This window comes from Rhododendron vialii, chromosome 10a (assembly GCF_030253575.1).
Source record: "Rhododendron vialii isolate Sample 1 chromosome 10a, ASM3025357v1".
Lineage (NCBI taxonomy): Eukaryota > Viridiplantae > Streptophyta > Magnoliopsida > Ericales > Ericaceae > Rhododendron > Rhododendron vialii.
In genome coordinates this window covers 1,990,680-2,006,830 of record NC_080566.1, presented here as the reverse complement: position 1 = coordinate 2,006,830, position 16,151 = coordinate 1,990,680, and the positions used below count along the sequence as shown (strand labels likewise).

The 16,151-nt window shown below is 38.3% G+C and overlaps 2 protein-coding genes across 6 annotated transcripts; one reads left to right on the top strand and one right to left on the bottom strand.

The window, feature by feature from the left end:
- Positions 1-3,236: 3,236 nt before the first annotated feature.
- LOC131304833 (ADP-ribosylation factor 1) lies at positions 3,237-8,180 on the bottom strand. Of its 4 annotated transcripts, none has more exons than XM_058332261.1 (7): positions 8,010-8,180; positions 6,481-6,679; positions 5,749-5,819; positions 4,934-5,053; positions 4,211-4,329; positions 3,952-4,033; positions 3,237-3,566 (listed from the first exon to the last, which is right to left on the bottom strand). In XM_058332261.1, the coding sequence occupies exons 2-7, from the start codon at positions 6,626-6,628 to the stop codon at positions 3,561-3,563; spliced, it is 546 nt and encodes a 181-aa protein (XP_058188244.1). In that variant the 5' UTR covers positions 6,629-6,679; positions 8,010-8,180; the 3' UTR covers positions 3,237-3,560. The 4 variants fall into 4 exon arrangements, with proteins under 4 accessions (XP_058188244.1, XP_058188248.1, XP_058188245.1 ...); XM_058332265.1 differs by having other exon boundaries at positions 6,481-6,648; positions 8,010-8,134; XM_058332262.1 differs by having other exon boundaries at positions 7,896-8,098.
- Positions 8,181-9,894: 1,714 nt separating this feature from the next.
- LOC131304825 (peptide deformylase 1B, chloroplastic/mitochondrial) lies at positions 9,895-15,491 on the top strand. 2 transcript variants are annotated; one of them, XM_058332245.1, is made up of 7 exons: positions 9,895-10,234; positions 11,543-11,681; positions 12,454-12,646; positions 13,928-14,038; positions 14,723-14,785; positions 14,926-15,116; positions 15,202-15,491. In XM_058332245.1, the coding sequence occupies exons 1-6, from the start codon at positions 10,045-10,047 to the stop codon at positions 15,079-15,081; spliced, it is 852 nt and encodes a 283-aa protein (XP_058188228.1). In that variant the 5' UTR covers positions 9,895-10,044; the 3' UTR covers positions 15,082-15,116; positions 15,202-15,491. The 2 variants fall into 2 exon arrangements, with proteins under 2 accessions (XP_058188228.1, XP_058188229.1); XM_058332246.1 differs by having other exon boundaries at positions 9,930-10,234; positions 15,218-15,491.
- Positions 15,492-16,151: the final 660 nt, after the last annotated feature.

Sequence of the window (16,151 nt, the reverse complement as noted above, 5' to 3'; positions counted from 1 at the left end):
ACACACACACACCTACCTCTCTCTCTCTCTCTCTCTCTCTCTCTCTCTCTCTCCAAGATGCAAAGTCGAATGTCACATTTGCGTCCAAAACGTCTCTACACTAAATCCAATTCATCCTTCATCTGTTTCTTCTTCTCTTCTGTATCCTCTCTTGCTTACACTCACACCTCAACTCCGACCTCAAACCCCTCCATCTCCAATTTCCTCATTGAAACCTTGGCATTCTCCGAACCGCAAGCCATTTCCATCTCCAACCGCTTCCCACCGAGAAAATCCCTAGAAAGGCCACACTCTGTTGTCCAATTTCTCAAACAACTCGGCTTCTCCAACGCCCACATTCGATCCTCCATTCGGCATGTTAGAACATGTGGGAACGTTGAGTCCCACGTCGGATAAACAGAAAAATGAATGGACCTTAATATACAATTGGATGGCACACCACTTACAAGGCTTAGTCTTTTAAGTAGATATGGGTATATTGGATCAAAGTATTGTGGTGGATTCTTTGCCGTTACTCCGATACCAATTGGGTCTTGAACACGCAGTGGCGGGTCGATGCATCAACAAGTACTCCCAACACGGCACAAGCCCAAGATCCTCTTCTCCGAATTAGACAAGACTAAATTGAAGCCCAAGTTGCAGTTTCTTCGGGACCTGGGTCTCTGTTGATTCGAGGATGCTTGTTCAGGCTGTGCTCGCGGTTTGTGGCATGACTCATGGGACTTTTAGTAGGAAGATTGAATTGTTGAGGAGTTTTGGGTTTTCAATGGATGAATGTATGGTAATATTTAGGTGAATGATTTCAAGTTGGACAGGCGTGCGTTAGTTAGTTGGCCTAATTGTTTGGTGTACAACATCGAGAAGAGAGTAATCCCTCGTTGTAGAGTTTTACGGGTGATCGCATCTAAGGGGCTGTGTTACAAAAGGAACCTAGGTTAAATGATGTATTGACTTTGTCAGAAGAGAAGTTTCTTGTAAAATTTATATCAAGGTTTCCAGATGATATGCAGAGGAAATTTTGGAGATTTACAAGGGTGACCGTTTGGATTCTTGACTCTTCAATGGAAGAAAAATCGGGGAGCCCTTCGTTCATTGCCATTTTTGGACGTCCTGATCAATTATGCTGTAATGCTGCACTTTGGGTGTAGTTTGTGGCCAAAAACCTCCCTATGGAAGAGCCATGGAAGCTATGAAAACGTAACAATGGTTTTATTGTCTTATATAAGATTGGCCGTTTTGAATCATAATCAATCATATTTTAGATTATATTTTATCCCATGCTTGGAAAAGCTTTCTTTAATACATATAGAGTTCAACTCAATCGTATTTTAGATTCTATTTTATCCCAATACCACGTGGGAAGCTTTAGTTAATGAATTTTCCTGGGTAAAGAGAGAAGCCGACAAAAGGTTTGTCTCCGATTTGGATTTAAATATCGGAAAACTGCCATCCATTGATCCAGATCGAACTGATTTCTTTTTGGAAAAGTTGTTAAATGACTCTTTTACCCTTGTGCAGTATATTAGAGGCAGGTGCTGATTAGAGATGAGTAGGGTGCATGTCTCTTCAAGTTTTGCTTGAACAAAATGGCACCCGAAAGTGACTCATCTCTAAGAGCAAGTACACCAATAGTTAGCTAAATTACCTTGTGAATAGTACACAATTCTATTTTACCTATCAATTTTTTCTTTCACAACTACACCAACAATATCTATTTTACCTAACACCTATTAAAATATACATTTTTCACTCTTTTTAAATGAGAGAGAAAGAAAGAGAGAGAGAGGGAGGAGGAGAGAGAAACTAATTGTTTATAGCTTTGCTCATGAACAGGGCATCGGTACTAATACAGAACCATTTCACCAGGATGTATTTTAGCTTCCCTTCTAGCTCACCTGCTGCAACTTGTTTTTCCTCTTTTTCTTCGGTAAAATAGCTTTTTCGGCATTTTAGATTCTCTAGTGTACTTGCTCTAAGCCTCAATTATCAATTAGCTCTAGGATCAGTTCCTATCCAACTTATTCTCCATTTTTAGGAAGAAAACAAACCCATTTCTTCTAAAGAATCATATCATTTGGAACTTATGGTCTTGACCCTAATTAAAAGAATGGCCAAGTGGTATGTTGGCAGATCGGGTCCATCAATGTAGAGAATTTTGCAGTTGGGTATACGAACATGTAGCAGTAGGAAATTAGATTTACTACGTATTTTTTCTTCTTCAACACCACGGTTATTTGCAACGCACTCTTACGTGAAGTGGGTCCCATATATGTGTAGGTTCCATTGATGTGAAAGGAGCGCTACAAATAACTGTTGTGTCCAGCATTTTATCGATTTACTACGGGAAAAGAGGATGGGTTATTCCCATTTCATTTGATGGAAGGCAAATTAGAAGCTAGCCAACGGTCATAATTGTAATGTTTCATATTGCAAGCATTGACTAGCTTCCTATCAGTCCATTCTTTCTTTCTTTTTTTCTTTTTCTCTTTTACTGTCGTGTAAACTCTAAATAGAATGACCGGGCTTAGGGTGTGTTTTACTGACTAAAATAATTTTTGAATTAAATGTGACATATCGTAAGAGAATGACATGTCACGTAAAACGAAAAATAAGTACTTAACAAATAAAACCTTTAGCGGAACAGCAGCAAGCTTGGCCCTAACTAATCTCCGGATACATTCTCTCTCTCTCCCACACACACACAGGAGTTAGCCTCTAGACTTCTCTATGCTAACTCTAACACCCCCATTAACCCCCGCTAATATATACAATATTGGCACACAAAAAAAAAAACCTTCTAATTAATGAGCCAAAACGAGAAGAAGGGAAAAGCAATCTGGAAAAGAGTCACTCTTAAGAGAAGAAAAAATAGTGAAACCGAAACTTTAACCAAGACTCCAGAAAGAGAGTGAAACCCAAAACTTTAACCAAGAATCCACACACACACACACACACACACAGAGTGAGTGTATCAGCAAACGATGTGACCTGTAATCCGGCAGAACCGAGATCCCTGTAGTGCAGACGTCTGCACAATGGTATTGTAAGATGAGATATGCAGCCCATGATTCATCCATCGCAGAAAATACAAGTTTAGGCAAGGGCAAAAGAAACAAAAACGAAAATGCCAGAGTTTAAGTTCACTTTTCTGGAATTTTTTTGAGTTTAACTACACTTTTCTTCCTTCATCAAAAAAAATCCAAACATCATGTAAAAAACCAATCCTGATACGTTAATTTAAAGGACAAAAGAATGGATGCTCATTCCAGAAGGAGAAGGCAAAACCAAAAGTCAATAACACATAAGAAAACCATTACAGCTAACACTCTGACCAAAAGTAGCAGTGATGCAACCAAACAATATTGTTTAAGAAAGCATATATGAAGTCGATCATCTTATATAAAAACAACCTCACTCAACTAGATACGAGAAGTACGATTAAAAACCCTAGATATTCGGGACAGATTTGATGAGGTAGTGATGACGATATAACTCGGGTCTCTTGATTTTTCCTAAACCTTGCATCAGCAAAAATCCTGGGCAGCCAGAATTTGAGAGCCTTAAGCCTGCAAGAATATGGAATTCGTAGTTAGAAAATTGAAATGAGGTCAACACATTTGATCCATCGAATGCTCAAAATTTGCAACTTCAGTATAATTGCTGAACAGAGGTGTACAAACAGAAAAACTGTACGATATGTATGTATGTAATGATTGCTGAAAATGGGATTTTCCATTGTAAAAGCAAACAATAAAAAAAATGCCTCTATATTTCGAAGTAACGATGTCGCAAACTCATTCTCGATTGATGTATAAACTTGTACATAAGACTAGAATTTCCACTAGTGCTATAGACACCCCTCTTCTAGTACATGATAACTTTGTTTTTGTAGAAAATTTACTTCTCAAATCTTATTAACAATATACGGAATGAAGAGAAAAATGAACTTGCCTTGCTGGCAATGTTGTTAGAGAGCCAATCAAGCCCTTCATAAAGCCCCTCTCCAGAGGTCGCACATGTGCTCTGGATGTACCTGAAATAAAAACGACATGTGATTTAGTTGACGAAATCATATTTTATTGGGGATTTTTTATAGGGTTCCAATTTTGTCAGTTTCAAGAAACAAGCTATTGCAAAAATAATTATGCGTCAAAGAGTTGAGATTGAAACATAAATCATGACAGTGCTGGAAACAAACAGAAATACTTACCAGTGGCGTTGTCGGAGCGAATGAAGTCCGAGCTTGTCAGTTATTTCAGCAGCATTCATTGCATTAGGAAGATCTTGTTTGTTAGCAAACACTAGCAAAACAGCATCTCTCAACTCATCCTGCATCCACCATAACACAAGATAACTCAAACAAGTATACAAGGAAACTGAGTTACTGATCTCTTCTCCAGTAACATCAACAAGAAACAGATGAAGGTAAAAAGCTACATGTAATTTAGCTTATAGAGAGCTGTATAGCTAAAAAATTAGCAGGACAAGGAACAAGGACCTACAACACAGCATTAAAGAGTCCGCCTTGATCCTAATCAGAACGTGGCACAGACATGATGCATGCACTGATAACTTGTGACAAACGAGCAAGATAAATGAGGTATACTACTAATGGATGGGGAAATAGAGGTAATGAACATCGAAAGTAGAACAGATGAACAAGACGGTAAGTCGGTAACTTATCTTCTCCACTTCTATTTTACTTTCTGAGTATAAAACAGTAAAACACAATCATACGCACTTGATTTTCAAATTGGCCATCTTAATATGAAGTTGCACATAAATTTTTTTCAGACAAATAAATGAACGCATTTTCAAATGTATGCAGTTCATAAAAGGCCATTCACGCAAAGTATCATGTTTTACTTCCAGACAACAATTAGAAGAACAACCTTTTTCTGATAGCTAGTATAATACAACACAATACTGATACCTCATTCAACATCCTATGCAACTCATCCCTTGCCTCAACAACTCGATCCCTGTCATTGCTATCCACCACAAATATTAGGCCCTGTGTATTCTGGAAATAGTGCCTCCACAATGGACGGATCTGTGTAACATAGACACCACATTGGTTAACCATTATAAGAGCACAGTAACAAAAAGAAGAAAATTTATCATGAAAGTATAAGAACAACAATAAAGTTCAAAACCGAGTGTTATGACCTCAACAATAATGCACAACTATGCCCATTACTCTATCAAGGGACCACTTTGAACAGTTACAGACAAACCTTCAAGTACTTATTAAGTTAAATTGAAATTTGAAAGCAATTTACAGTCTCCCGCTATATACCAGCCCTGAAAACATTACACTTTGTTCCACACTTGTTGAGGATGGTGCATTAAATTAGTTCCAACCAACGAATTCCAAAGTTTAGCATCCAGTGATTGCTGGTCTACTGGTATTGGATGACATTTACAAGTCCCCGCTTAAACATGCCAAGGCTAAAAACTTGGTCTCGGGGATTTATTGGGAGAAACCATATGTCACATTCGCACTCATGTAAAAGACCCAAGTAAATTTGCTTCAGTTAGACACGTTGTTGCAAACCAAAGTGAATGCTGATCTTACCCAGTCTGAAACCAAGTGGATTTCTTTTTTGTCCCATACTTCCCCACTACTATCCATAGCATGATATATCATATTTGTATCATTATTTTTCCATCTAGGTTTTTAGCCAATGAAACGTTCTCAAAGAATTCCCACGATAAACAGTAAGGAACAGAAGAAAATCTGCATACCTTGTCCTGACCACCAACATCCCAAACTGTGAAACTAATGTTCTTGTACTCCACTGTCTCCACGTTAAATCCTGTAAGAAAGAAGACCCTATTTAAGTTACAAGGAAATAATCAAAACATGAGGCACCTTGTTAACCAAGATGTCACTACCAAAACACACTGTAATGAGCAAGTTTTACCAACATCGTCCATTGAATCAGTTGGAATTACATGAGTGGGTAACCACTAAAAAACTTTAAATATTCCGTTGAAACTTAGACAATATCGACAGCTTCATCAGTCATCAGTCAGATTTTTTTTATTGTAAATTACTTTTTGCGCTTAAATATCAAGAATTGTCAAAGTATTTTCAAGGAACCATGTTATGATACTCACAAATTTCTTTTGTTTCCTATTTCATCCTTCTTCACATCAAAAAAATAACTCATCAAATGAGCAGCCTAACTTGAACTGTTATTGGTGCTACGAAAACAATGCACAAAAAACAAAGAAAAAGATTTTTATGGAGAGGGTATTTTTGTCGCTCAAGTTATATCATAAGAAACTTGATTTAATACACCAGCTAGTATGAAATGGTGCCAGTTATAAGTTCAACAGTTTATCTTTATAATCTAAGGACATCAGAACAATGATGGATCGAAAACTAATGGAAAACCACAACAATACTACAGTAATTGCCACAACCAATGTTAAAGAAACTGCAATCCATTTATTTTAAGCCACAGGACTCACCGATGGTAGGGATTGTAGTGACGATTTCACCAAGCTTGAGTTTGTACAGTATGGTAGTCTTACCAGCAGCATCGAGACCTACCATAAGAATCCTCATCTCTTTCTTGGCGAAAAGCCTGCTGAACAACTTCGTGAAGGTAAGCCCCATCTCTATCTCACTCCAGCTATCTGCTTATAACAATGCTATTGGCACTCACACCTTAAACAGAAATAAACAAGAAGAATAAATTAGCTACTACCGAATATGTAATGATCCAGCCATAAGCACCCTAATTAAAGCGAATACTTTAACAGATAAGAACAGCCACCACCATCATCGTAAGGGATCATCAATCAATAGGCATGATGATGACATCACAAATCATGTCGAGAAAATGTGCACTTTTTCTGCTGCAAAAAAGGAAACAAATGCTAGATTTTGCAGTGTCAGCGACTCAGCATCAATCTGTGTGGATCAATGCGTGTATGATCATGGTCAAAAATTTACATGCAATTCCAGTTACGGGGCATTGGAGCTAATTGACCTGAACAGTAGTTCAAATTAAATTCAATTTACAACGCAATTGATTTGAAATGATGCAGGCAGTGGCACTGAATACTGATAGCTTCAATTTAAATGCACATCAAAATTAAAAAAGAAAATCACCAAAATGTAATAATACAGCCATAAGCACCATAATTACATCTAATGCTTTATCAGATCTGAATAACCCGCTAGCACCATCGTTTTGTGATGGATCATGGATCAATTAGCATGATGATTACAAAAGAATACAAACCATGTCAATAAACAGCTGAAATTTACACAGGGTTCCACTTATGGAGCTAATTAACCTGAAAATAGTTCAGATAGCATTTGAGAACGATCGATCAATTGACAACGCTATTCAGTTGAAATTGAATAGTACAACACCACTATTCAATCTACATACGGTTCACAAAAATGATAGGCGGATCAAATGAGAACCAGATCGAACCACAAAATGATTTAAAGCAGCTAAGATTTGCTTCATTGACAACTCAATCCGTTTTAAAATGAAATCAACAAATCTACAAAAAGCATTGAAAACGATCGATTGACGACGCAATTCATCTGAAAATGAATTCGATGTCAATATTCAAAGCACGAACGATTCTCGAGAAAACGATTGGCAGATCAGACAAGAAACCAGATCAAACCGGAAAATGATCAAAAGCATCAAAGATTCGCATAATTGACAAACAATGAACTCAACAAAACTATTCAAATCTACGTACCAAACCGCGATAGGCAGATCTAACGAGAACCAGATCGAAGCATAGACGGATTTTTTTTATAAAAAAAAAACAAACAGCGAAGATTGGCTAAATACAAACTGTTAAGGCGAATATATGCGTGAATCGAATTGAATTCGTATGACGTAGATCCTACTTACGGAGATCAACAGATGCGCCGAGTGGATTCACGTGCTAATCAAACAGGGAGAGAGAAACGTGTGGATTTGAATCGACTTGGAAGAGAGAGAGAGAGAGAGATGCGAAAAAGTTACCTCTCGAACGATTCGCAGGAGGATCGGAGAGGGCTAGAGAGAGAGAGAGAGAGAGAGAGAGACTCGGGCTTCAGGACGATGAGAATGAATCCTCTCCGTAGTTAAATGGAGCGACGATAATTAACGCGGTTAAAAACCGTCGATTTTGAAAAATAAATTCGAATCGTGCGGCTGCAAGTGGCTGATTAGTCTAATGAGCCCCCAAATTAGAACTTCACTTGCACCTATACACAACAGCGGTACTACGCGCGGATCAAAAAAAAAAAAACAGCGGTACTACGCACATAGTAAAGTTTACCGCTCTCTTAATCTCACTGTCTGCTTTAATAATGAATGAAAATTTACTGTGAAATTGAGTGCGGTAGGAGAGCGTTATAAGAGAGGTGGGGGTAGACTCGTCATATACACAAGGACCAAGATCTCGTAATTGTGGGTTTGTTTTCGGACGCTCAATTTGTATACACAAGGACCAAGATCTCGTTATTGTAGATTTGTTTCGGATCCACAACAACGATCGAAACCATTGATATTTTAAATCGCGCCAAAAATATGGCCATGTGAGAGATTAGTTTGATTCAATCTCAAAAGCTATACTAACATATCACATTTGCAGAGGACAGATTGAACGGAGAAAATTTGGATGATTCATTTGTTTTCAACAAACGTAAAAAAAGTTATTATTATTATTATCTGTAATACCTACCATATGAATAGTTTCGAGCTAAGTTTAGTGTTTGATCAAGCTATGTTTCTTGAGGGGCCGTACTTATCAGTTATCAGTATCGGAAATTATCGCCAATGACGTGTTTTGATAATTAATACCCGCCAAGAACATACTGAGAACATTTATTAATGCTGAAAATATTCTTAGCGGATATTAATTATCAAAATACGTCATTGACCGTCATTTTCTCCCAACGAGACCTATTACCTATCATATGAATAGTCCGGAATTTCGATTATTATTGTGGGCTCGAGAAAGAGATACAATTATCTCAAAATTTTTTACAGTCCTGGAGGACTAGAACTTGGTCCTATGCACTCGGGCTGGATTTTGTAATCCAGATTTTTAGATCTCGCTTGGGCCTTGGCGGGCTCACGAGAATTGGGTTTTCATATACGACGGATGTATGTTTCTCGTTTCATATGACTGCCTAATAACCAAACAGCATGCAAAAGTTGTAACGCTCCCTCAGAAGAATTACACACTAAATCTCACAAATAAACGATCAAATGGACACCAAATCACAAACAGGTGCATATGTTTTGAGGGCAAATTACTCGTAATTAACAATGGGTTTAGCTAGGGGTTTGTTTGGTAAGAGCGGATGAATAAAGATATAATCTGAATGCTTACTTATTTGCCCTTTGCAATAAGAATACTAAAAGAATTTGAATAAATTTAAATGAAAATCTAGTAACCCCTCCCCCCCTTTCCTAGGGTGGGTTGGCTAAGCTAAGATACATTGGATAAGTAGTTTGGGTGCAACTGAACACCGGATAAGAGTAAGCTTGGATTAGCTTACTTCTCCAAGACTCTTAATTCCCCTTCCTTTGCCACCAGCCAAATTGGCCCTAAAAAGTCCTTTTTCAGTAGAAGAAAAAACCCAAGCGGAAAAATTCATGAAGTATCAAAAGTGAGTTACAACTTACAAGCTTTAATGCGCTATGCAGGAGCAGGAGGCAGGTCGGTTCCACGGGGTGTTGCAAGAGATTTTGGTACTCGTTTTTGAGTTCTCTTCATTGCGAATCATGTTTTGTTATTCCAGAACTAAATCGGTAGTTGACTTATTAGTCAAACATGCTGCGACAATTCAAGGGCGTTCTGTTTGGTTTATAAATAAAAAGAGAGGATTTTTCTGAAATTGAAAAACACCCCACAAAATGTACTTTTGTTTTTTTTGATCAGCCCACAAAATGTACTTTTGCAGTGAATTTTTTGGGGCGCAAAGTTGCCAACATCCTCAACCTCCGAAAACACGAGTGGCCCGGAACACAACCAGCCCGCGCCCGACTCTGCCGTATCCGCTGGGCGATGGCTTGTTCGACTTGGCTTCTCCCCATCCCCTTCTTCATCTCTCGCCGGACACCCACTCTTCACTCCAACCTCCGCCGCTTCCACCGCCTCATCTCCCCCCCGCGCCGGCTGCAACCTCCGCCAATGGAGGTCCGCGCTCAGGCCAGGAGATTATTCGCCTTTGAAAAAGAAGACGAAGTAGCTTCACGTAAGCGTATTCCAACTACTCATCTGATTCTTTAACTGCTTTTCCCACTTTCCAATTGTCTTGTATACTGATTAGTAAATAGTGTTACTTCAATTTTTAACCAAGTACTCAAAAATTTTAAGGCTTATTTTGCATCACAATTTACAATTATGCAATTAACGAGGTTTACTCAAATTTGTGCTTAGATTTGAGGTTTTTTCCAAGAGTGCTTATATCAAACGAAACTTCTTACCAAAAAACAGTTGTGGAGGGGCTGTAAGGATTAGTTCGGGTGCGTGCAAGCTGGTCTGGGACACTCTGCATTACCAACAAAAAACCCAGAACTCTTTACACAAATCTTTACTGAAATTTGAGTAAAATTTTGAGTAAGGGCTGGAGATGCTCTTACAGTGGATACCACTTAAAATCTGAAGCTAGTAGACAAAATTTCTTCCTGATTGGTACTAGCTTTTATGATTTCACGTTCTCGAGATAATTGTGCATGTTGGGTAGTTAAATATCTAGTTTGGTTTCAGGAAAGAAATTGAGAGAAGCAAAGCAAATTAACATTCGGGCTTAACGGACATCCAACTACACTTAATATGTCGGAACTACACTTAATATGTCGGGAAACTCATACTCCGACTCACTAGAAGAAACTTGAAGGAAGTTGTTTTTGCTGGCAAGAAAAAGCGTGGTGAATATTTTTTGTTTGTTTTGTTAGCTCATTGGCAATCCAAAGTAGGTTAGTTATGGACCTTCTGGTGGTGTTCTGGTCGGTAGACGTTTCTCCCGTGTCGTTTTTTACCAGAGCACATGGGTTTGATTCTCTTGGGTGATGCTTGGGACGATAGTCATGCTTGTTTTATCATAGGCATTCAGTTGCTTGCCTCTATGCACTCTGTGGGGCTGGGATCGGCCAATGACTCAAGCTTGTCTTGAGGGAGCATAGGTAGATTCCCGTCAGTGGTAACTGGTAACCCACGTTGCTCAGCCTATTTAGGCCCGTTTTGGCCTGTTTTCAAATGAGTAGGGATCATTTGGCTTGTCTTGAGGGAGCACATGTGGATCACTGTTTGTGGTAACATGTTGCTGGGCCTATCTAGGCTCGTTTTGTCCTGCTTCTCAATGGGTAGTGGTCATTTGGCCACGCTCAGGAGGGTTTTCATGGTCGTTCCCTCCTACCCTTTTATTGCTCTGCAAAATAAGAAAAGGTGTTGATTATTGCTTGCGATTGGAAATGGCAGAGCTCTTATTCATGGTTGTTCCCTCCTACCCTTTTATTGTTCTGATCATTTTGGTTGCTTTTTTATGTCTATTTTGTTGTAGCTGCTGATCTGAGCTTCCAGGCACCTCTCAAAATTGTGGAATATCCAGACCCTATACTGAGATCCAAGAATAAGCGAATCGTCACATTTGATGATAATTTGAAGAAGTTAGTCGAGGAAATGTTCGATGTAATGTACAAGTAAGATCTCCTTCTCACATATTAGCATGACAATTTTCTCACTAGATCACCCTTTCTGTCTCTACCATGATTATCCGAAGAGCATTTATGTTGGAGTCTTTTGTAACCTCAAGATGTTTGAAGTTTGAATCTTGACAAGGACTTATCTTATACTTTTCTTGTTATTTTCAAATCAGAGAAAAACAATCTATTTGTTGACAGTGGGATTTGAACGCAGACTTATCTTATACTTGACCGGTAGTACTAAATTAATCCACTAAACTAATTGCACAACCACAAATGCTGCAAATGTCACTCCATTAAATTCTGTCCTCTAATTTTGTTCCATTGTTAGATACTCCGTACTTGTGTAGGATACTATTATCATTGTTCTCCAAACATCTACCATAACCTTTTCTGCCCTTCACTTTGCCCTCGCTATACTCTTGATGTTTAATAATATGGAGATGAATCAGAAAGAAACCGAATCAGCAGGTTCTTATCTTCCACATGTCTACTTAGTAGAGTTTCTGACCTCTGTAACTCTCTGAAAACCGTGATTATGTTCAGCACTACACACGTGCTGTCACTCTGCAGAAGCTTGTTTATGCTGCTTCTTTGCAGTTATTTTCTTATTGTCCTGAACATTCAAAGTTAGACCAGTTGATGATTATAACTTTTGCTAGATGTAAAATAAGTGCCTTAAAAACAGCCATTTTTGTTCTTACTTGTCCATATAGACATCTGTTTTGCACGAGGGTGAATAATTCTTCTTGACTTCTTCATTCCGCAGGACTGATGGTATTGGCCTCTCAGCACCCCAAGTTGGAATTAATGTCCAACTTATGGTGTTCAATCCAGTTGGAGAGTGCGGTGAAGGCAAGGAGATTGTTCTTGTAAATCCTAGAGTTGTCAAATATTCAAAAAAGAGGGTGATCTTTAACGAAGGGTGCTTATCCTTTCCGGAGATCTATGCAGATGTGGAGGTATGTTTGTGTCCTTTTGGGTTTGTAATTTTTTTTGCAGAATTGGCCAATGGTGTTACCTTGAGGGTTTTAACTTCTTTGGTGCAACCACTCAAGTCTGTACCTGTTTTGTTGCCCACTTTGGGTACAACGAGTCTTCCTGGACTGGTTGTATACATGAATACGTGATAAACTACAGGAAGAAGTCAAATCCTAAAAGCAGTCTTTGTCATACAACTATGTGAGTGCAATAAGCATTAGTCCAGGGGTATGTCTAAGGTCTTGGATGCTCAAGCTCTATCTGACAATGCTTTAGTTTCCATAGTTCTATAGGACATCACTAAGTAGCATGGACACGGGACATGACAATTTTTACCGGACACAGCAATTTTTTAATATAATTTCGCTTGTATTCAACATACATTTTGACCCCTAAATATTTGGTTTAGGGCTTCATCGAATGGTTTATTGACTGATGGTGCATGACTACATGCCTACATACACAAACAAATGTTTTTTTTTTCTTTCTCATTTGATCCAATATTTTGAAGTTACTAGTATCCCCCGAAAAGCTTTTAAATTTTGCAAAAGATAGCCCCGTGTCGCATGTGTGTCCTCCCCATGGGCTGTGTCTCAAGCGCGTTCCACCATATAAATGTTGAAGTTCACTGGATACACCGCGTGGCTTGTCCCATGCGTACTTTGGTGTGTCTTGGCGTGTCCAACATGGATACAGCAACCTAAGAGTGTTGGTGCTTCATAGGGAAAATGTTATTGTTCGGGTCGAGGAATTTTCCCGGGATTTTATACAGATATTTTTTCATCATTCCACAATCTAATTTCATCTTGCTCAAACTCTTTCAACCTAGCTTCATAATATTCTGCAATTCAATTTGCAGTAATTTTAGATGATCAGATTGACATATTGCCTTACTACCTAAAATCTGGCCGGCTTTCTTTTTATCCCCTTCACAAGTGGAGGTGTAGATGGCAAATACCAGTTTGTTGTTCGGTGACTTAATCAACTCTTGCTACATTCTACATGGAAGTTAAGCTGTCTCCACATTTTATTAGTCATTTGACTCATTTCTAAATACCTGGAATTTACAGTTACTGGTGCAATGTGTCCGTTTCTATCTTTGTTAAGCTCGGAATCTGTAGTATATCAGAAGTATTATTATCTTATCTGATATTCAAACTCAATCATTTTAGTTAGATAGTATTATTATCTTATCTGATATTCAAACTCAATCATTTTAGTTAGATAATATCTCAAGTTGCCTGCTGCATTTTTATTTTCAGAGACCAGAATCAGTAAAGATTGATGCAAAGGATGTTACTGGTACCAGATTTGTTTATAGCTTTTCGGAGCTTCCTGCGCGTGTGTTTCAGCATGAATTTGATCATTTGCAGGTTCATTCATGAATTTCTACTGTTCAGATTACTAGTGCAATAGTAGGAAATTTCAATGCCAGAAATTATTTGGTGATGTGTGTAGCCAACAACTTGTTTGTATTCGGTCATTTCATTTTCAGAAATTACATAAGAACATTATAATTTTCACTGAAGCAGATGAGATCTGCATGAAAGCCATGAAACATGGGAATGAAACCAACTAAATTGTGTTAAGTCCTATGTGTCTGAGAATTCATGCCAATAGATGACCACTTATGTTTCTTGGTTTATTATTTTTCATTTGCCCGTAATTTGTTCATGCCCGAGTAATTCCCATCTGTATATACAGTGACCATAGTTTTTGTTCAATGCATTGGTCTACAGTGCCAATATTGTATTGCTTGATATAGTGCCGACTGCTGACTAAGCGGAAGTTTCATAAAGTTGTAGACCAAGGGAAACTCCAACCACATCTCTATTTTACAGACTCAGTGGAATCGTTTTTTTCAAAAGTTAATGTAGAGAACACTACTATTCAAGTACACTCACAATTTCCTATTCGTATCTTTACTTTTCAAACAAACACTCATTCTTTTGTTTCCAAAATTTAATCCTCCACGATCATAATTTTCGTGTTGTCGAATGTATAGTAAAAATAGCTCACATTGGTCTTGTTTTGAATGTATTGGTATGACTTTGCAGGGAGTTCTCTTCTTTGATAGGATGACGGAAGATGTTCTTGACGGTATCCGTTCAGAACTAGAGGTTAGTAGAGTTTGCCAACATTTTGGAACAATTCTTATCTCATGGTTATAGAATACGGTGGAATTCATTCTTGTCGGCTGTTTGCAAGGACCTAGCAAGTTTATCCGATTGCTTAGACCATAATGGTTATTTATTGACAGGCATTGGAAAAGAAGTATGAAGACAAGACCGGAAAGCCAAGCCCGGAAAAGATAGTTACGAGACAGGGAAGGAAAGCGGCGGCTGCCGGTTCTAGAAAATCACAAACTCATAAAAAAAAGGCTTCCGGGGTCGCAGGTCTCGTACACAAAGAGTAGTCACCGTCACACTATGCCTTGTTTGATCGCGCCCAGTTCGTCTCTTAATTCTTTCGTTTGTTTAGTTGCAGCTCAGTGCCTGACCCGTAGTTAGCCTGATTCTGATCTTATTTCGTGCAGGAATTTACTGAAACAGAAACACAGATTGAAGACAAATTGAGGGAGCAATGTATTTATAGCTAACAATACTTTTTAAGCATTGTAAGACATTGTTTGGAGTTCCCTTCAAATCCTCATTGGGTCACGGTCATTTTCCGAATCCGTATCGAAACACGGCCTTGGAAATCTGGAGGAGGTGGTGCAGCAGCCCTAGCGCTGTGTGTTTTTTGTTGTGTTAATACAAACCTCAGCAAGCTGTAACGAGAAATATATATATATATATATCGATCAATTCCGATTCTTTTTTCCAATTCCAGAATCACCGGGACAGCCAGGGGGGGACGTGCTTGTCATTTACGCTCTCTTTTACTTTTAGTACCTTCTCATTTTCCTGTATACTAGTTGGAGTAGGAGTATCAATTTTGATTAATATGGTTGGGCGACGGTGGTGATGAAATTATTCTCGCGAGCTATGTCCTATTATTATTCATTTCGCAAATTCATGTAGGGTCCACACGTAACAACAACAAAGTAAGGTGAAATTAAAGTGATGCTCCAAGAGTATTGAATAACTTCTCCAATGGTATTAGAAACAGACAAGAGTGAGCTGGCATCCACCAAGCTCACTCTCCTTCATAGGGATTTGTCGTCACCTTGGAAGAATCAAATTTGTCGGCAGAAAAGGTGGAAGCAGTGTTTGGAACTTGGGGAAAGAAATGAAAAAAAAAAACCGAGTATTTGTTTTACCGTTATTACTTGTTTGGTTTTATAATTTGGAAAACAAAAATAAATAAATTAACGAAAACATAAATATTTTCTTTCAAGCGTCCTTTTATTAGGAATTTTATTTCTATGTTCTTCCCATTTTTCTTTTGAACCGAACAACAAAATTTATTTACAACTCTAGTGTCTTTTTCTCTGACACTCCAAATAAAATAAAATAAAATACTCTTCTATAGTGTAACTTGTTT